Raw genomic sequence first — 21660 nt, 5'->3', positions numbered from 1 at the left:
TTAATTTTTCATCTGTTCCTAAAAGTATCCGATAAAATGCTGTTGGTTTTTTATAAAAGTCATATATTCTAGCACAGAGGTGTCAAACTCAATTTCATTGAGGGCTGCATCAGGGCTGTGTTTGACCTTGGGAGGGCTGGGGAGGTGTCACCAGGGTGTGTGTGGCTAGAATGACATCACTTGTGTCGGGGTTGTTGCCTGTGGTGGCCTGAGTGTTCTGCCAGCGAAAACAGGTTCCTGAGCTCTGTTTTTGGCTGGGACAGCCTCCTGCAACCCTCTGGCAGTGAAAACGAAGCTTGGGGGCCACACATGGCCCTCACAAGCTCCGTTTTTGCTGGCAGAGGCACCGCAGGCCAGTCCTTCACTATTTCCAGGGCATCCCCGTGGGCCAGATCTAAGCACCTCATGGGCTGGATCCGGCCCCTGGGCCTTGAGTTTGACACCCCTGTTCTAGCATCTTTCACATATCTTGATTGTACTTGCAGATGTGGCCACCATGCAAGGTCCGCTCTTTTATTTTCTAGTTCCTGTTTAGTTTTAAGTTCCTTTTTTTCATTTGAAATATCTTTATACTTACATCTTTTTCCTAATTTACAATGTTTGGATGTTCAGTGCTTCCATTTTGGAAAGCCATCCTTACAGACTTCTGGGATTGTAATAGACCTTGAACTAGAAAAATGTATGCAAGCTGTTTTGGTACCAAATGCTTATCTTGTACACAGGCAAGCTTGAGCAGGGGGTTGGACTAGAGGATCTCCAAGGTCCCTTCCAGCTCTATTCTGATTGAAATAAACATATTCTGTTACAGAGGGCAGGTGTGAGTTGAGAGATGGTAGCATAAGTGCATGTATACAAATACAACAACCATGTTTCTATTTGCTTATTGTTCAGACACAAATTGTTGATAGGCATTTATTTTTAACGTATTTATTCTTTACTCTATGGAGATGCTAAAATTTATCCTTTCATTTATGGATTAATATGATAGTCATCTTCCAATACTTGAAAGGCTGTCATGGGGAAGAGGGAGTCAGTTTATTCTCCAAAAACACCAGAGGGCAGGACAAAAAGCACTAGATGGAAACTTACCAGAAGAAGAGCCAGCCTGGAAATAAAGAGAAATTTCCCAACAGTGAGAACAATCAGTCTGACAGCTTGCCTCTGGAAGTTGTGGGTACGCTATCACTGGAGCTTTCAAGAAGAGGTTGAACAACCATTTGTCCGGGATGGAATAAGGTATCCTGCCCTAGGCAGAGAGTTTGACTAGAATACCTCTAAGGTCCCTTCTAGCCTATAATTCTATGATTGTACATCCCCAGTGTTAGCTTTTACCCAATTCCTCCTTGCATCTCTTTCAGTTTCTATGATTTTATAAATGTTATTAATTAAATACTGAATATCTACTTGAGAAACTGCAAATGCAAGAGTATAATCATGGAAAATTATTTAATTAATAACTGTCATTTAAAATGGAAAACCATATTCTTTCCAAGTGAAGAAGATAAAGATGAAACAATTATTTAACTCCTAGGAATACACTGGCTGAATTTAGCTTATGGGTTTCTAGTGCACAGTCCTGGTAAATTGAAGTTAATATAATACTCGGTTAGAGATTTATACTCAAATTCCATCTCCTTTTTAAATATTCAGATATGGACCTTGATAGCAGGCTATCTGTTGACTGTGTTATTCAGATGGAACCCAAGCACCGAGCGTTACTTGAGAGCAATATCAGTTCCCCTCTGGATTGTGCTGCTATTTCATTTGGGTGAGTGAATACATGTTATATAATATGAAATTTTTCTGTAGATTTTAGAAACTAGAAAGTTAAATGGGAAAGTTAGCTGGATGTTAGCCATAGTAGATGATTGTTATCTAGCGTGTTTAAATATATTTTGGCATGAAACAAAGATAAGAATTGATTGAATATGCTTAATTTCTAAATTCTGAAGGTCCTCATTCTTTTTAAAGCTTAATATATGGGTTCATACATCATGCTAAGATAATTTTTTTACTTTTAATCTAGCATTATATGTCACCTTACCCATTGTGTTTTGTAAACTATAATTCATGACTCAGTGTTATATATGAATGAGGTGGTTATTCAAATAATGGTCTATTGTAATATGGGAACATAATTATTGTATTTTTTTCTTGTATATATTCATCCTTGTAAATATATGGATAACTTTTTAAAATCTCAAGGCTAAACTTTAACTTTGTACACTGCCTGGGATTTAGGTGAGCTTGATGTCTGTGGAGAGGGCAAGACTTAAATACTTAGGTCCTAATTTTGCAATTTTAAGGGGGTGATACATTGTGAAATCAGTACCTGCCATCTAGTCCTAGCACCTTTCTGGGCAAGTTCTGCAGTTTTCTTGGCAAGGTTTTTCAGAGGTCTTTTAATTTTGATTCTTCTCTAGGCATGAGAGAAAGTGACTAATTCAAGGTAATCCATCATGCTTTGTGCCTATAAGACTCACCATCTTCCAATTTTAAGCTTGGTGCCTCGGCCACTACATCAAACTGGCTGTAAATAGAAAGTTAGATAGCATTTTCCTACATCTTGTATTAATTTTGAATATAGCATATCTTATTATATTCAGAATTAATACAAAACACAAGAAAATGCTTTATTATAAATTGTTGTTAATATCCTATGATTTTTATAAGTATATAGCTTGACTAACATTATCATCATCTTTGACAATATCTATCTACAAAAAATGTGGCTGTTTTAAAAGATACATACTTTTTTCTAGCTTCTGCAGCAGGATCTTGGAGAATTCCAATTGTTGTACTTATAATTGTCTTAATGACAGTAGGTATGCTTCATGAACAATCAAATGGAAAAGAGCCTTCAGGTAAAAATTAATTACTTTTTTAAAATAATGGAATATAATTATCATCTGTAATGAGCCTATTTAAATTTATACAGTGCCCAATTCCCAAAGATTCTAGGTGATTACTGATTAAAAAAATAAATAAAAACTAGAAAAAATAAAATAGTTAAAATATGTTTATTAGAAATAAACAGTGAAAATGGGAGAAATGATAACAACTAATGGGGAACAAAATAAATACAACGGTGTGTTGGTACTCAGTTGCTTCAAACTCATTGAATTTGACACTCAACACATTTTGATGCAAAAATGTTGTCCTGGTACTTGTTTGGTATTCGACTAACTGCTATATGAAGAGAGGGATGGTCATGGAGAACAGATAGGAAGTTGGCCAAGCCAGGAAGGTCTCTGCAAAAGGAACCGGGTGGTGGCGGCTGCAGAGCGCAAACAGGAAGCCAACCATGCTGGTAAGGTCACTGACCTAAGAAAAGATACAGACAGGAACTCCTTCCTGGCTAAAAGAAAAGACCAACTGTTTTGTTTGGTACCTGTCATTTTTAGTACTTGTTGCACTTCTTGGAATAATTAATGATGAGTATCAAGGTACCACTAAACCACATAGGGCAAAAGGGCCTTCACTCATTTTTGCCAAAAGCTTTGGTGAAGAACCGGGTCTTCAAAGCCCTTTGAAACATCAGAAATGGGAGCTCTGAGATCTCAGAGGAAATCTCATTACCGAATGCAGGCATTACTGTTTAGAAGGCACATTAAAGGTCTAGTAGAGAATATTATTTAACTGGAAAAACCTGAAATCTGCCAACCCAGCCAAGTTGAATCAACCAGGATGTTACTATGAGAGAAATATAGTTTTGTTTGAACATGAGTAGTGGGTATTAAGTGCCAGCAAGACTTTTGATGTTTTTGTCAATGTGGTGGGGGAAAGATTACTGGTATTGCCATTCTTTCAAAAAGGAGAAAGCACTTCATTTTATTAAGTTGGATTTGGTATTATAACTTTTAAAACCTATTTAACAACAGTGGTGGGACATCTCCATGGGGGATGAGTCTGCCTACTGAGATGAGGTGAACCGGTTGCTTTCGTAGTGTGGAGACAATAACTTGGTCCTCAACACCAATTAGACCAAGGAACTTATAGTGGACTATAGAAGGAACAGATCAGACATCCAGTCCTTGCTTATCAATGGAGACCAAGTAGAGCAAGTGACCAGTTTTAAGTTTCTGGGTGTTACCATAAAAGAGGACTTGACCTGGGGTGCTCACATTGCAGCACTGGTCAAAAGGGCCCACCAGAGATTATACTACCTGAGACTTCTCAGAAAACAACAGCTGAATGAAAACCTACTGTTGACCTTCTACCACTGCACCATAGAGAACATCTTAACTTACTGCACCTCTGTATGGTTTGCCAATTGCACAGTGGCAGATAGGAAAGCACTCCAGAGGGTTAACATCATTGCCTAGAGCAGTGGTCCCCAACCTCTTTTGTACCAGGGACCAGTTTCAAGCACAAACACTTTTTCAAGGACCGGGGAGAATCCGAGTTTGGTGGTTTGCTTGCAGACGTTTCATTACCTGACTAGGTAACATCTGATGTTGTTACCTAGTCGGGTAATAAAACGTCTGCCAGCAAACCACCAAGTTCAGGGAGCGCCGGCCCTGCCTCCCTCAGCCCCATCCCTCAGGTGTCTCCTCCCTCCCTCAGGTGTCTGCCTCGTTCCTCTCTCAGTCGCTCTCGCTGCTCCACCAGCCCAGGAAGAAACTGCTTCAAAGAAGCCGGGGGGTGGCTTTTCCTGTCGCCGCAGCTCCTCCGGCGCCCGTTTACCCCACCCCGCCCGCCCACGCACGTGTTCAATCCACAGTGCTCTGTTCTGCCTGTCTGCCTGCCTTCTTCGCTTCGGAGCAGCTTCGGCTGATAAAAAGAGGTGAATAGTTATTATTCTCAGCCGAAGCTGCTCCCAAACAACCAAACAGGCAGGCAGGCAGAACGGGGCACTGAATTGAAGCGCGCGTGGGCCGGCGGGGTTGGGGTGAACGGGCGCTCGGAGGCGCTGCGGCGACAGGAAAAGCCACCACCCCCGGCTTCTTTGAAGCAGTTTCTTCCTGGGCTGGTGGAGCAGCGAGAGAGCGACTGAGAGAGGAACGAGGCGGGAGGAAACCGAAGCCGCTGAGCCAGAGAGCAGGACAGGCTTCGGTTGCTTCCTCCCTCCCCTTCTCTCATTTGTGTCCTTGATCCCCGATCCCAGCAGCATTCACCGAAGGCGAAGAAAGCTGCCATTTTTTTAAATTTTTTTTATTTGCGGCCCGGTACAGAGTGCTCCACGGACCGGGACCGGTCCGCAGCCCGGTGGTTGAGGAACCCTGGCCTAGAGGATCATTGGTTGCCCTCTCCCCTCTTTGGAAGAGCTTTATAGCTCCCGCTGCCTTAAGAAAGTTCAAAACATTCTTAAAGATCCATCTCATCCTGGGAACCCTTTTTTTGAACTATTACCATCTGGCAGACGGTACAGAATAATAAAAACAAGCATAAATAGGCTGAAAAAATCTTTTAACCCAAAGGAGTAGCTCTTTTGAATTCTGCTGTATAGTGCAGTGTTGGGGATTTTCTGTTCAATGTGTGGAGGGTGAAGGATGTGTGTTTGTGTTTATTTTCATGGTCCTAATGTGCACTGAAGATGGTGTTTGATTTCATTGTACAAGGTGCAATGACAATAAAGTAAACTAAACTATTTCAAGTTTTTTGAAGTACAGGTAGTCCTCGACTTACCACCACAATTGAGCCCAAAATTTCTGTGGTTAAGAGAAACATTTGTTAATGTTTTGCCCCATTTTATGACCTTTCTTGCCACATTTGTTAAGTAAATTATTGCAGTTGATAATTTAGTAACATGGTTGTTAAGTGAATCTGGCTTCCCTTTCATTGATTTTGTTTGTCAAAAGGTTGCAAAAGGTGATCACATGACCTTGGGACACAGCAATGGTCATAAATATGAACCAATTGCCAAGCATCTGACTTTTGATCACATGATCATAGGCATGTTTCCAAGATTGTAAGTGTGAAAAATAGTCATGTCACTTTTTCATTGCTGTTGTAACTTTGAACAGTCACAAAATGAACTGTTGTAAGTCGAAGACTACCTGTATTCTCCTATTAAATTGTTCATATAAGTATTTCTATATTATTTGGATTATAAATTTACTGGAAAGAAGATGGAGAATTCAATTGTTAAAATGTATCATATGTTTCCTTTTCACTTATTATATTTTATTTAATACAGAGGCACAAGTTCTTGGTCAAGTAATTTCCATTGCAGCATCTGCGGTCACTACAGTAATCTCAGTTACATGTTATGAATCAAGTAATGAAGATCATCCATTACAAACTTCAGGTGACTTTAATTCCAATGATTGTAAAAATATTCAAATATTTTAATTAATCGGCTTGTATGGCTTGCTTATATTGATTTGTGCACTTTAATTTGATTTCTACATTTTTCTTTTTGGTCTAAAAGTTGATTGATTTAAAACAGTTGCTGAAATTAAATTAATTTAGGAGGTATTTTATCAACCCTAATGGTGAAGCCTTAAGAAAAATTAAATAGCATTAAAGATGTTTAAAAAAACTGAAATGCATAGTGTAGATTACAAAACACTCTTCAATTCTGAGTTTGTCTGGCCTAATTTAGGAAGTGAGAAAAAACTGTTAGTTGCCTGCTCATTTTTATATCTGTCATTTTCGTTACAATTTGGCAACAGTAACTTAATCACTTATCCCTTCTCACTATCCTTCTCACTAACCTTACCAATGTTCTACCTGTGCTGCCTTTAGAATGTATTTGAAAACTGCAGTTGATTCAAAATGTATCCAGGTATTCCTGATGTTGGATGTACACAATGCAGCAAGAGCCAGCATTGTGCTGCAGTTGTTAAAATAACCAATGCAGAGGTGGTATTCAGCAGGTTCTGACCAGTTCTGGAGAACCGGTAGCAGAAATTTTGAGTAGTTCGGAGAACTGGCAAATATTACCTCTGACTGGAGATTTTACAGTATCCTTCCCCTGCCACGCCCACCAAGCCATGCCCACCAAGCCACGCCCACAAGAACCCGTAGCAAAAAAAAATTGAATCCCACCACTGAACCAGTGCAATACTAGGCTGCATCAACAGGATAGAGATTTTGATTGAGATCAGAAGAAATGTAATTCTGGTCCAAGTTGTATTGGTCAGAGTCAGACTGTACTTGGAATACAATTTTATTGCCACCTCACAACAAAAATGCTGAGGAACTAGAAAAAGTACAGAGAAGAGCAACAAAGATGGTAAGGAGCTTGGAGGCTAAATAGTATGAAGAGCTGTTAAAAGAACTGATTATGTTTAGCCTGAAGAGAAAGCTAAAAAGAGACATGAGCAGCCTTTTAATACTTGAAGGCTTATCATAGGAAAGAGGGTATGAATTTCTTTTTTGTAGTGTCCAAAGGTTAATCAAGAACTGATGGGTGGAAGCTTTACAGAAAGAGATAAAGAATAATTTCCTAACTACAATATTTCATTCATAATAGCTATTACGAATGAAACAGTCTGCTTCCTGAAGTTGTGGTTGTTTCATTCCTAGGCCCTTTGAAGCAAAGTTTGGTGAGCCATTCGTTGTTATGGTCTTAGAGCAGAGGACTATGATTCCATGATTTTAATTTTCTGTGTGCCTGATACAGAGACATTTGAAATGTTAAACACCTCTTACTGGCATCTCTATTACAATGTCTTTTCAAATTCTTGAGTTCCCATTCTGGCTGTTTGTTTTTCCTTTTATGTTCTCTGTTTTTACCTCCCTCCATCTTTTGCTTTAGCTTAGAGCCTTCAGATGAGACTGATGAGGCAGCTTATTGAAGGGTTGTTTTTTTTTTTTGAACTACCAATAACCATTTGACAAAGACTCAATGGAAACAAAGCACTGGAAACTGAATGGGTTTTTATATCAATCCCGAGAGGTCATATTCTTAACATATTCTGTTGTTTTCTGTTTATTTATTTTAAAGCCTGCTCCAAACTCTTTCATCAAATATTCTATATTAGTTTTCAGGTCTTGCAAAAATATAACTAAATTATCAGCAAATGCTCTCAATTTATACATTTTCTTTTTGATATTTATACCTGTTATTTTCTCATCTTGCCTAATATCTCTATTTAAAATTTCCAAAACCAATATAAACAGCAGGGAAGATAAGGGGCATCCTTGTCTTGTACCCTTTTGAATTTTACATGATTTGGTTAAATCTCCATTCATAATAAACTTAGCTTGCTCTGTTGTATAAACTGCTTTGATCCCTTGAATAAATTTCTCCCCAAAGTCTATATCTTCCAAAACTTTAAACATAAAAATCCATTTTAAGTTGTTAAAGGCGTTGTCTGCATCCAAAAATAATATCCCAAAAGCTGACTATTTCTCACTGTGATATTGTAGGTATTCAATAATGTTCAAAATAGTTCTCACATTGTCTCTTAACTGTCTTTTTGGCAAAAACCAAATCGATTTTCATGAATATGAAACCTTCTTCAATCTTTCCGCTAAAGTTGCACAAAAATTATAGTTATTATTTAATAATGAAATTGGTCTATATATTTTTTTATTCCCAAGACAGCTTGACCCTTCTTTGGTAATAATGCAATATTAGCTTCTTTCCAGATCTGAGGCATCTTTGCTCCCTGTAATACTCTATTCATTGTATCCTTTAGTGTAGGGGCCCCCAACCTTTTGTGCACCAGAGACTAGGTCTGTGTAGAGGAGTTTTCCCACAGACCAGAGGGGTGTGGTTTTGTGTGCTGCCTGCATCTCATGGATGGGGCTTCTTCGCTTGTTTGCACAGCCCAGTTGCTGGCGTGCTGCAGAGCAGTGCTGGTATGCAGGAATTGAGGACACTTTCTTTAGTGGCTGAAGGAGCTGATCTTCAAAGCATTTATAATATTGGCTTGTAAGACTATCTGGACCTTTACCTATTTTTTTTCTTTATATTTTCAGCTTTTCCTGGGTATCATGACTCTTTTCTTCTTCTCAGTCTTTGATGTATATGAGGGAAATGGCGAGATGTTTACCTCACACAAGGTCTAGGGAAATAAACTCCTCTCTTTCCCAGAAGTTTTTTTGGCAAGTTTTCAGAAGTAGCTTATAATTGCCTGCTTCCTTGGGCAGAAAGAGAGTGATTGATTCAACATCAACCAGTGGGTTTGTACCTAATATGGGACTAGAAATCATTGTCTTCTGGTTTCCATCTTGTTGCCTTAACTACTACAAGTAGTCCTTGATTTATGACCATTTTATGACCATTCAAAATTGAAAAATGTGACTTACAACTGGTCCTCCTGCTTATGATCATTGCAGTATCGCTGCAGTCATGAGATAAAAAATCAGACACTTGGCAAGTACTTGAAGCTTCCTAGATTTTATATAAAATCATCATCTGTGATTTTCGCAATGGACTTTCAACAATCAAAGTCAATGGGAAAACCAGATTGGCTTAACGATTATGTGATTCATTTAATGACATAGCAAAAAGGATAGCAAAATTGGGCACCACTCCGTTAATGATTTTGTCATGTTCCAGTCTAATTGGGTCATAAGTTGAGCATTACTTGTAACCAAGCTGGTTCTCTGTTATAACAATAGAAGTGTTTTATGTTCAATGATGCTCTTAACTTCTTCAAGTTAAGCCTGCTGATCCAATAATAAATATTGATTGTTGTAATTATGATTTTTTTTCTAGAAATTGTAGAAAGTGGCGATCCCTTATCAGGATCATCCAGTGAGAAGAGCAGGCAGAGACCTGAGATTGCAGCATTTCCTAAAAAGAAGAAAGCCAGTGACATCTACTTTGTTCTGCTTGTATGGAGCATTGTAATAGTCCAGATCTGGTTTAATTTCTGGATAATTCAATTGCTGCCCTTACCTTTTGCAGGTTATTCATTTTTTACATTGTGATTTACATTTTGATTGGGCAGATAACTAAATACTGTCTTTGAGATGGCAACTCCAGTCCAATTTTGTGCAGATTTATTTATCCTTAGAACTCAGCCCAGTCTTGAAGGACTGTTAGTATATTACAGCAATAGAAAAAATACACAATCGTAAATCTAATCAAAGCCAGCCCAATTCGCAGAAACATACTGCCCTGTTTTGCCTAATAGATGGTCCTATATTTAACTAATACTAAGATATAAAATATTTTCTCTGTCTAGATATTTACTATGGCGCCTCAACTGGTATGGAGACAGGGGGACACAAAATACATCTAGCATGTTTATTATATTTTCAGATGATATATTTAGATAAACTCTTAGTGAGGCAATACATTTATCAGAAGACATGCTACGTTTTTTTAAAGTGCAGGGATAAGAACGGGAAGCAGAGCCCAGTCTAAACCCTATTTTTACTCATTCTGATTTATTATAAGCGTAATTAATAGCACAGTTAATTAATTTAATTAGATGTGTTATTTATCAGATTGTGACCACAACCTAGTATGTTGTATGAAGAGAGTTACTAAATGAAATTACACTCTCCCTTACTCTCTATTCTAAAGAGTAATGCCTCCCCTTACCTACCCTTTCTGTAAAGTTTGCATCCATGTAGTGTTTATATTACACTAATTCTGCCACTTCCACCAAGATTTAATCAATATCTACTACATTGCATTTTCATTTAAACCAACTATCTTGATTCAAAACCTTTCTACCACTGGCATAGAAACAGTTACAAAAATGTTTCTCTTAATGGTACAAATCCTTCTCATACCTTTTTGATCCTTTTATAACCCTTTTATAGGAAAATTTCAACTCAACTGGTAATTTACCTTCCTTATATGCTTAATGTTACATTCTAATTCCTAGGAGTTCAATAATATTTACTCATTATATTCACCAGTTAGAATTAAATCTGGGTTGCCTTATCTCCTTGATTCTAAGACCAAAGATCAGTGTTCGAAGGCATACATCTGTCTCCTTGTGAACTTAACAGCTTTTTAGATATTTGCAAACCACTGTCATATTTTCATTTGATTTTCTTTTTGCAAATTATATTTGTCTAGTTTTTTCAAGCATTTCTCACCCTGTTTAGTTTTCATACTTCTTATTCTTGAATCTGAGTGATAAATCTGCTGCAGGGTTTTTTGTGTTTTTAAAAGCTAACAGGTAGTCTTGAATTTATGACCATTTGTTCAGCAATGATTCAGAGTTATTGAGGTGCTGGCCTTTGCACTGTGACTTTTTGTAACTCCAGAGTCACAGCACAACACAAAGCTCAGTCGCAGGCTGGCTGTCCCAGCAGCAAAAGGCATGCTGCTCAGCAGCAGCAGGAGCAAGAAGATGGTAAGATCAGATGAGGTGTAGCAGATGAAAAGTCCCAGAATATAGAATTAAGAGAGAGAAGGCAGATGGGACTGGGTTGAAATGGACTGGTTCCCGGACTGTAGCAAGTGACTCTCAGAGTCGTGCAGTTCTTGGGCTGTTTGCTACAGGAAAGCCAAACAAGCAGACAAATGATGGAGATAAGAACCAATTTGAGGCAGTCCCAACACTTACTGAGTCTTGGGGCTTAGAATACTAACCCAAAATGGCTTGGAAATGTCATTAAACAATGTGATCACGTGATGTCGCTGTCAGGTCAGCTTCAGGGTTGACAGTCGCCCTTAGTGATAGAAATTATAATGCCCATTATGGTTGTCAGTTGTGGACTATCAATACTTCTGAGTGTTGTCTAGCTAGGACCTCTTATATCTCATAATCTGGAATCAGACTTCTGTTCATGCAACCATTTTCATCTTATTATTCATAAGCACCTTCTCACATGTTTGCTTACTGATATCTTATGCTTTTTAATGTTTTGTATGCTTAAGGGGGAAAAACAATCATCTTGAAACCTCTGAAGCAAAACTTGTACATGAAGTAACATCTGCAATAGTGGTATCTTAATCCTAAATTCCAGTGATGTAGTTTGCATATGTATAAGAAAAAAGTTGACTATGTTTAATATTAACTGTGATCATTCAGAAGTAAACATTTTGAGGGCTGTTGATTCAGGCAGAAAAATTTGAATATGAGCTTAATTCAATTGAATATGAGCCCTAGCATGGTAGTTAGCCCTAGCATGGCAGTATTGCAGGCTAACTCTGTCCATAGCCTGGAGCTCAATCCTGATAGGGCTCAGTGTTGACTCAGCATTCCTGTCTCCTGAGGTCAGTAAAAAGAGGACCCATATTTGGAGGGATAATATGCTGACATTGTAAACCACCCGAGGGTGCTGTAAAGCACTATGGGGCAGTATATACATTTAAGTGCTATTTCTATTGCTATTCCTATTGAAACAAAGTGACTTTATGAACAAAAAGTATAGGTATTACATATGAAAATTACTTAATTCCTTTTTTATGTTTGCAGTGTGGGTTTTAAAAAAACTGTTGGTCCACTTTGGAATAGTGCAGTTCTCACTGATTTACTGCAGTAACTATTGGCATACTCTGGAAGATTTTGTGAGACAACGTCAAGAAGTTCTTGTACCCCAACCAGTTAAGGGTCTTGGAAGAATTATTCTCAAGTTAGACAGCAAGGTATTTAAAATTATTTGTAAAATTGCTCTAGTTCAAATATTTTTTAAGAAATACGCACCCTGTATTTTGCCACAACATTTTTCTATTAAAAATAATAAAAGATACTGGTGGGGCTTCAGATTATAAGTAGCACAACTTTTCCAATGTTGTTTTCAGGGTTTTATTATAGTTAATAACTGGGATTATGACATTAAAAATGAAGCACTCTTTCATAGGAAAGAGACAGAAACAATATTCATCTATTCTCTTGCACTACTTGAAATCAGTTCTGTAAGGTTGGAGAAGCTACTCATATAGTTTTGGAAAAAGTTTGAGGGAACCATAGAAAGAAGTTTATTACATTTTCTTGCTTCTTACAGCTGATCGTGTGGTTGGAAGAAATCCTAGATAAAATCATTAGCATATTCATTATATTTGTGCTAGTGATAGGCACCCTGCTGCTTGCGTTACTCCTTACAGCAAAGGTATGTGTCCTATTAAATAATACAGTATTTTTACTGAAACTTCATTCATTCTAATCTGCAGATTTCATTAATGGCCAGTGTTTTATTTCTTCTCAAAATTGATATAATCAACGTATATTCTAATAATCACACTAAACAAGGATTGTGATTGAAAGAGAAAAGTATTTTACTTTCCCTCAGATTAGATAAATTTGTTTTTCTAGGAAAAAGGCAGAGGTATGCACAAAGTAGGAAAACAACCCTATTCCAACCAGGTTATTCATATGTCAGGATGATAATTCAAATTGTGATGTATTTAACTTTGCGATAAGCCTGCTATATATCTATTATACTACCATGCCCTCTAATGTAAAGATAGATAGATGAATATTGACAAAGCATAAAATGTATTTTTCTTTCCTTTTTTTTCTTTGAAATAAGGAAGGAATAAAGACAATAACATGCCATCACATATATCATTGTGGTTGTAGAGTATTTTCTTATAAGAAAACAAATGCAAAATATATGCAGTCTGTAAAAATGAAAACACTTTGATTTTTATTATGTCTTTTAAATTTTATTATGTCTATTGATGAATAATTTATCAGAGTATTAGGCTTGGGACAAGAAGCAGCCAGCCAATGGGGTCTGGTAGCAGCAAGTAGTTGGCGGAAGTTCACTATTACGTCAGGTGCGTGCTGGGTAACTGGCAGTGGTGGTGTGCAGAAACTATCATGGGCAGCTGGGGGGCTCCTGAGAACTGTTGATGATGGCAGCAGCATGCAGAAGGTGATCTCAGGGATGCGGGAGTGCTGAGCAACTGGTGGTAGCGGTGTGCAGAAGTTATTGCAGGAGGGCACCAGGTAACTGGCAGTGGTGGCATGCAGAAATGATCATGGGTGGGTGGGGCGGCTAACAACTGGCAGCAGGGGTGGTGGCATGCAGAAGTGATTACAGGGGTATGGAGGTGCACCAAGCAATTGGTGACGATGATGTGGCATTGTGCAGAAGTGTTTGCAAGGGGGCAGGGGCTACTGGGTAACTTGTGGAGGGTGGTGCCATCAGACATGCAGAAACAATCACAGGGCACCAGGCAACTGGCAGCAGTGGTGGTGACATGCAGAAATGATTGCAGGGGAGCGGGGAAGCTCCAGGCAATTGCTGGCAGCGGCATGCAGTGATTGCAGGGAAGTGTGTGCAAGGGAGCAGGGGCTACCAGGTAACTTGTGGCAAGGGTGGGGCCACCGGACATGCAGAAACAATCACAGGGCACCAGGCAATTAGCAGCAGTGGAAATGGCATGCAGAAGTGATCACAGGGGGGTCAGGGGATCCAGGCAAGCAGCAGAGGCTTTTGAGCAATAATTACAGGTTGGACACTTTAGATTTCAGCTTTGACCTTGCGCTATGCGTCCTTTCACAGAAGTATGAAATCTCAATGGCAGGGACAGGACAGGAGCAAAGAGGTCCCTTACCTGCTGTAGCTCTCTGGTTCGAGATCAACTCCACGGGTCTATTTCCAGGCAGCTCTTCTGTACCCAGGAAAGTTTACCCAGGATATTTCTCTAGTCTAGCAGGACAAGCGGCTGTGAGGAGGAAGGGATATGTTTGCCTCCCCTCCCACCTTTTGCTCAGTGCCCTCCATGTGATCACGTCTGCATGCCATCACTGTCAGTTGGCCAGCTCATTCCTGCCCCTCTGCGATTGCTTCTGCACGCTGTCACCACAGCCACCAGTTGCCTGGCACCCTCCACGATCACTTCTCCAAGCCATCTCTGTCACTTGCCCAGTGCCTCCTGCAAGAGCACCGTAATGGCATGCTTCCCCCCAAGCTGATTGCTTGCTGCCACCTGCCACCATTGGCTGGTGGCTTCTTGTCCTGTGCAGCCTATGGCTCAATTCAAATGGTGTCTGGGTGAAAAGATGAGGGGCGGAGGGCCAGGGGTCATTGGCCAGGGAAAAATAGCCAGGGGAGGGACAGTGAAGGAAGAAATCTGGCTTTAAATCAGCTGAGACGAATGGCTGGGGCCACAGGTTGGTGCCTAAATGTCTCATTCTGCTGACAGGGACAAGCCACTCAAATATAGTAAACTCCATTCTTTACTAGCACTGATGATGTTACCTAGTTTGGATAATGAAACATCTCCATGAAAACAACTAAGTTCAGAGCACCAAGAACCCCTCATTTCAACCCTGAGCTACAGATATTATCCTTTATTGATAATGTATAAGTTATCCCTTCCCTTTATGCATATGATATCACAATACACACAAGACATTCAAAAAGTTTCAGAGCAAAGGAGAATGATTTTGAGTGTAAACACTTCCATTGAAATACTCTTGCTTCTTCTGATTGAGAAAGTCAATTCTATGTGTCCTGCCATATTATAACTCTCTATTATTCAAACAAAACTTCATCTGTTTTCTTTGCTTCATCTTTACGTCCTGGAGAATCAGATGTGGGTTAATATAAGTTCAACTTGCTTCTTATTCAATATGCAATTTTTGAGCCATGCAACTTTTACTTAAAACTGCACATTTTGTCTATGGTTCCACGTGAACTTTAATCACGAAGTCACCAGTTAAGCTTTTGCTTTCTTGACAAGTAGTTTCAGAAAGTTTTTGTTGGAGGATTTGATTTTGAATATTAAGACTTTGAAATTATTTTTTCAATGCAATAAATCCTTCTATGAATGTTGGATAGTGAATGTTGCATTATCTGGAGACAGCGGAATAGAAGATAAAAGATCCAGAGAAAATAACAAAATACAAAAAACTGCAATAAAACTGGAACATTTGTGGCAAATAAAGCAAAGGTAGTACAAGTAGTAATAGATGCAGTTCCAAAATATCTGGAGCACTATTTGAACACTATCTGCATTGACAAAATCATAATCAGCCAATTGCAAAAGGCATCAGTTGAATTCAGGCAATTGAAACAGCATATGTTCTGCAACAATACCTTTAACATTAGGAAACAACTATTGCCTATCACAAGTCCTTGGGAAGGACTCGATGGGTGGATAAAAATGCCAAATCCTGTCTAAACATCTTCATGTCTATTTATTTTATTTATTTATTTATTTATTTGATTTGCCAATTGTTTACAAGATAATAAGTATAAGTGTATACATAGTTGTGAATACATGAAATGGGTACATATAAGAAAAATAAAAGAATAAGAGAAACAATAGGACAGGGACGGTAGGCACGATGGTGCGCTTATGCACGCCCCCTACAGACCTCTTAGGAAAGGGGTGAGGTCAATAGTAGACAGTCTAAGGCAGGGGTGGGCAAACTTTTTGTCTTGGGGGCCGCATTGACTTTTAAAATTTGACAGACGGGCCGGGTCAGCACAAGGTTTTTTGGGAATCGCCCCACCCCACCCTTCCCCCCCCTCTTCTCCTCCTTCCCCTCCCCTTGGAGGCCCCCTGAGTCAGGAGTTACTACCGCCGGCGTGGCTCCGGTCCCGCGTTGCCTGGGGAAGGGAAAGGCAAAAGGGAAGAGCCACAGCGGTGCTTTGCAACGGGAGCAGCGGCACTGGAGGCTCAGGCTCAGCGGCTCCTGGTTTTGCTTTTTCCTTCCCAAGGCAACGCGGGACTGGAGCCGCGAGCTGCGCCGGCGGTAGCAACTCCTGACAGCCCCAGCCGGACACCTGAGCGGAGCCCGGGCGGAACTGCCTGTTGCTGCTGCCGGAGCACCGCCGGGTCACCTCCTCCAAGCAGCCCGCCCGCCGGGCTTCCCCTCCGCTGCATGGCTCGGGGCCAGGCCCGAGCGCCCGCGAGTTAAAAGGAAGCCGGAAGTTGCTGGGAAGTTGCTCGGGTGCTGGGAGCAGGCTTTTAAAGTGCCGCCCGAGCAAAGTTTAAGCAGCCCGCCCGCCGGGCGGAACACTTCCCGCTCCTCGACGGGAAGACGCTCCAGCCTGCAAACTTGGAAGTTTTGGAAGACGCTCCAGCCTGCAAACCAGCCTGGAAGCCCCGGAAAAAAAGGGGATCGGCGGGGACTCACCTTCGGAGAGGTCGCATTCGAAGGTGATTTTGAACTCCCAGCCGAGGCCTTTGCAAAGTTCTTTTCTTTCCTACCCCGAGCGCTCCGCACTGTTTTGCAGCTTTGGGGGCCATGCGACACAGGGCAACACGCCACGCCCAGTGATTTGTTTTCAGGGGCGGGCCGGATTGGACAGACCAACGGGCCGGATGTGGCCCGCGGGCCGTAGTTTGCCCACCCCTGGTCTAAGGTTAAAGTTTTTGGGGTTTGGGGAAGAGACTATAGAGTCGGGTAGAGTATTCCAGACATTGACCACTCTATTGCTGAAGTCGTATTTCCTGCAATCAAGTTTGGTGCGGTTTACTTTGAGTTTGTATCTATTGTGTGCTATGTCTATGCAACCAACCATCATAGTAATAATATTCTAAGCTTTGGATGACACTTAGGAAATCTGTGCATCGACAAATGTTCCAGTTGTCAGCTACAAAAGCTGTTTGGATCCACACATATATTATGCAAATACATTGCAACATACTAGGTTCTTGAGAGAGCTCTGTCTTACATATTGGCAAAAAAATCAGAAAATAAAATACAAGCTGAATAGTCAAGACCTTGTTGATGATCCAAACTCTGTCAAGAACCTTGGAATACTCATCTCTAATGACCTAAGTGCTAGAGCCCACTGTAACTACATAGCCAAAAAGGCATTAAGAGTTGTTAACCTAATCCTACGTAGCTTTTTCTCTGGTAATACCGTGTTTCTCATATAATAAGGCTGGGTCTTATTTTTTTTTGAGGCCCGAAAAAATGGCTAGGCTGTCTTTTCGGGGGTGACTTAATTCCCCCCCTTGCATCTTTGGGTGGGCGGCGACGGCTTGGATGTTGACCTCGGCGTTGGTGGGGCACTTCGTATCGGGGTCAACGCAGACAGCACCATATCCGGGTGTGCAACAAAAGTACTTCCTAACGGCAAGCCCCCCATTCCCCCCCATTTCGCATGTTTTAATATAGGCCTTAATTTGGGGGGAGGGGCTTAATTTCATTTCATGCCTATAAAACATGCTGGGACTTCCTATTGGGGGAGGCCGTATTGTTGGAGAAACAGGGTATCACACTGCTAACTAGAGCATACAAAACATTTGCTAGACCAATACTTGAATACAGCTCATCAGTCTGGAACCTACATTACGTATCTAATATTAACACAGTTGAGAACGTCCAGAAATATTTCACAAGAAGAGTTCTCCACTCCCCTACTCGTTGCAGAATATCTTATGCCACCAGACTCGAAATTCTAGACCTAGAAAACCTAGAACTACGCTGCCTTCGGTCCGATCTAAATATAGTACATAAAATCATGCTTATTGCAGGTGTGCAATAAGCGCACCAACTTGCCTACCATCCCTGTCCTATTGTTTCTTTTTATTTTTATCCATTTCATGTATTCATAACTATGTTCATATTATCTTGTAAGTGATTGACAAATCAAATAAATAAATAAAATAAATAAAACAGTTTGGTGATGCAATTAATGCATCAGGCTAGAAATCTAGAGGCTCTGAGTTCTAGTCCTGGCTTAGGCACAAAGACATCTTTGGTAACCTTGGGGCAGTAACTCTTTGCCCTAGGAAAGAAGCAGTGGCAAACCACTTCTAAAGAACCTTGTTATGAAAACTACAGGGATTTGTCCAATCAGTCTCCAAAATCTGATATGATTGAACAGAAGGGAAAAAAAAGTTGTTAAGATAAACTTGATGCAAATGACTGCTAACAATAGCTAAAGAACTGGCAACCATGATTTCAAGTTTTTGTGTATGGAGTAATAAGAATCGATAAATCATAAAATAATTCAAAGTGCATGTAGACATTCTCAGATTGCACAAACTGATTATAAACAATGACATAATTGCCAAAACAATGTACTGGAATATCTATAAAAATTATGATATGCCAGTAATGAAAAAATTGATGAGAATGCATAGCTGAACTACCAAGTTTTCATCAATCTTAGAGTGTGAATCTAATTACAGATTACTCTGATACATATATGATACATATGATGATACATATTTATATTACATATAATAATCAAACTATTAATTTCTTTCCTTTTAAGGCAGAGAAATACTAATATTTTGCCACTCTTATCCCCGCAAAGTAATGTCTAGTATTGGTTTTTACCAGTGTCCAACTAGACTTATTTTCCATCTTCCTCTAGTTGCATTCTAGGATCTTTTCTGATACTTCATCTCCCTAATTCCTTCAGCAATGCAAGGCTCATTCTGGGACCATTACCCAGGGAAATGTCACCTAGGAGTGATACAATATAAGGCCAAACCATCCACCAGATCTTCAAGGAAAATCCCAATCGTTTTCTGGAATCCCACTAATTTCATCAATTACCTGTGGCAGGCCCATCTCAATGCAGGGAGGGTGAGGGAGTCAAAAAGCAATTAGATAGTGATAAATCTATAGTGTTGGACTAATGTTGATATATTACATTGTCAGATCAGATCTCAATCACCCAAGACAAAGAACAGATTTCATGTGCAGCCTCTGATATGTATACAGCTGTCAATAAATTGTGAAGGGTCCATGATTGCAGGGCAGGTCATGAACACTTGAAGCACCACAGACTTAGTCCCCAGGTGGCAGATTAAAATCCACAAGGAGCAATGGTCTTGGGAACTCTATTTCAGCCCAGCAACAGAATCTAGCAGTTCAGGTAGGGATGCAGAAAGAATGGTATACTATCAGCAGTCCCAACTATTATCTTAATCTAGAGCACCAGTTATCTGCAGAGCAGAGTTCTTGAAAGCCTGTAACAACTCATAGATTATAGCAGCAACCTGGACTTCTGGTTTGAAGGGCTTTGGCAACAGACAGAAATCCGCGATCGTGTGCGGTTTCTGTCTGGGCTTGCCTCTGGAGCGCCCCGAGCCGGCTGGTTTCGGGGCTAAGCCACCCCGTAGAGGTGGTGAAGAGGGGGGAGACCGCTAGCAGGGTCGAGGAGAGCCGCATCTCTCCTCAGCTGGCCATTACTCCCTTTCCCGAAGGCACAAAGAAGAACTTGACCAGAAAAGAATGTGCAGGAGGAAGATAAGAAGTGAAAGTTTTTGCTGACTGGGTTAAATTGTAAAAGCAACAACCAAGGTACCCTGGAATTTAAACTTACAAAAACTAACATCGCTCCCAAAGAAGAGTCGGAAGCAGCGAAGGAAAGTGAAAAGGGAAAGGTTTGGCTTTTTTTTTCTTCTCTCTCCTTCCCTATACTGACAACTAAGAGACTTAAATAAGAAATCGGAAAAATCCACTTTGACATCAATAGGCAATTAAGCTGAAAATAAAACAAAATGCCAAAGGGATAATAAAGATTTTTGGACATTAAAAACTTTCTTTTTCATAAGCAGAAAGGGAGAGAAAAAGAATAAGGGCAGGATCTGGAAGAGGGAGGAGACTGCCTGGAATTAAAAAGAATCTACAGTAAAACTTCAACAAGACTTCTAAAAGATACATTTTAACTGAAACTTTGCAACTAAATAGTAACCCCAGGAAGAGAAAGTGAAAAAAAAAGAGCAAAAAAGAAACAGCTTGCGTGTATTTGGATTATTTGGTGATCTTTGGATTTTTGGTTATATTTGAATGACTAAAATCAATCGGGTGGTTGTTTAAAAATTTATACAATAGCACCATTTCTGGATGAATTGAAAATGGATATTAAAAAGTACAAAGAAGATGCACAAGAAGGGAAGGGTTCTTTTGGCTTCATTTTTCAATTCTTAGAAATGGAGATTTGGAACTATGAGAAACAACAAGAAAAGACTGCAAAACAAGAAGACTGGGACAAAGAAGAAGCCATCTTTAATGAACAAGTAATTTTATGTGGGGAAGAAAAAAGAAAGGGGGGAAAGAGAATGGAGAATTTAAGACTTAAAAAAACAACCAAAGAAAATAAAAATAATTAAAAAAATAAGTATAATACTGGAAAGCAACAGAAAAGGGGAATACAGAAGAGAGAAATAGATGTAGAGAGACAAGGGGGTAAAAAGGGGAGAGAAGAAGAGAGGGAAGAAGGAAAGGAAAAGAAGTTACAAAGGACCGGAGCAAGATATAGAGAAACAGGACCTATTTAGGGATAATGGGTGAAAATCTAATTGAAAAAGGGATTCTGTAAAGGTACATAAGATTGTATTGTTATATTTGTAATAGAAATAATGTTAGAAAATTGGAAACAACATATGATTAAAAAGTGGGATAAAATATTTAGTGTAATTTAGTGAAACTTTTGTGAACAAAATAAATGAAATAAAATAAATGAGAGAATTGAATTAGGAAGGAACGGGAACATTTTAATTACTCAATGTTTTATAAAATATAAGTGAAGTAGGGGGGAATTAACTATGGAAAGTTTATAAGTGTTCCCATAGAAGTATGATACTTATTTGAAAAGTAATGTGTAAAATGTTAAGATTTAAATGAATATTAATATTAATGATAGAATTGAATTGGTATGGATTGTTGTTTTAATTATACTATATATTTATAATTTTTTCTTCTTTCAAAATATAGTGTGTAGTTTTAGAATGTACCAAGCAGAATCCGAACGGAAGTTATGTATTATATTGAATGTTACAACTTTAGGGAAAAGATATAAAGGCGTCATACTCCAATCAGTAACTACAGGAGAAATTTTGTTTAATGAGAAAACATAATAGATAATTGAAATAGGGCAGACAAAAAATATAAATACAATGATTTGAATTGAGATGAGATAATT

General features: G+C 39.5%; 1 protein-coding gene across 2 annotated transcripts in view; it reads left to right on the top strand.

The window, feature by feature from the left end:
- TMEM245 (transmembrane protein 245) overlaps nucleotides 1-21660 on the top strand; it is a 70845-nt gene that overhangs the window by 2179 nt on the left and 47006 nt on the right. For both annotated transcript variants that reach the window (XR_015745912.1, XM_087946863.1), the window contains exons 2-7: nucleotides 1651-1768; nucleotides 2763-2864; nucleotides 6140-6250; nucleotides 9617-9808; nucleotides 12285-12454; nucleotides 12814-12918. Coding sequence is in view for 1 of the 2 variants with exons in the window: in XM_087946863.1 (XP_087802989.1) it covers nucleotides 1651-1768; nucleotides 2763-2864; nucleotides 6140-6250; nucleotides 9617-9808; nucleotides 12285-12454; nucleotides 12814-12918 (798 nt within the window). In the remaining variant the exon portion in view is untranslated. The remainder of the gene's footprint in view (nucleotides 1-1650; nucleotides 1769-2762; nucleotides 2865-6139; nucleotides 6251-9616; nucleotides 9809-12284; nucleotides 12455-12813; nucleotides 12919-21660) is intronic.

This window comes from Notechis scutatus, chromosome Z, assembly GCF_049901735.1.
Source record: "Notechis scutatus isolate UNSWTSFEM ecotype Mainland chromosome Z, rNotScu1.2, whole genome shotgun sequence".
Lineage (NCBI taxonomy): Eukaryota > Metazoa > Chordata > Lepidosauria > Squamata > Elapidae > Notechis > Notechis scutatus.
This window is presented reverse-complemented; position numbering and strand designations above follow the sequence as displayed.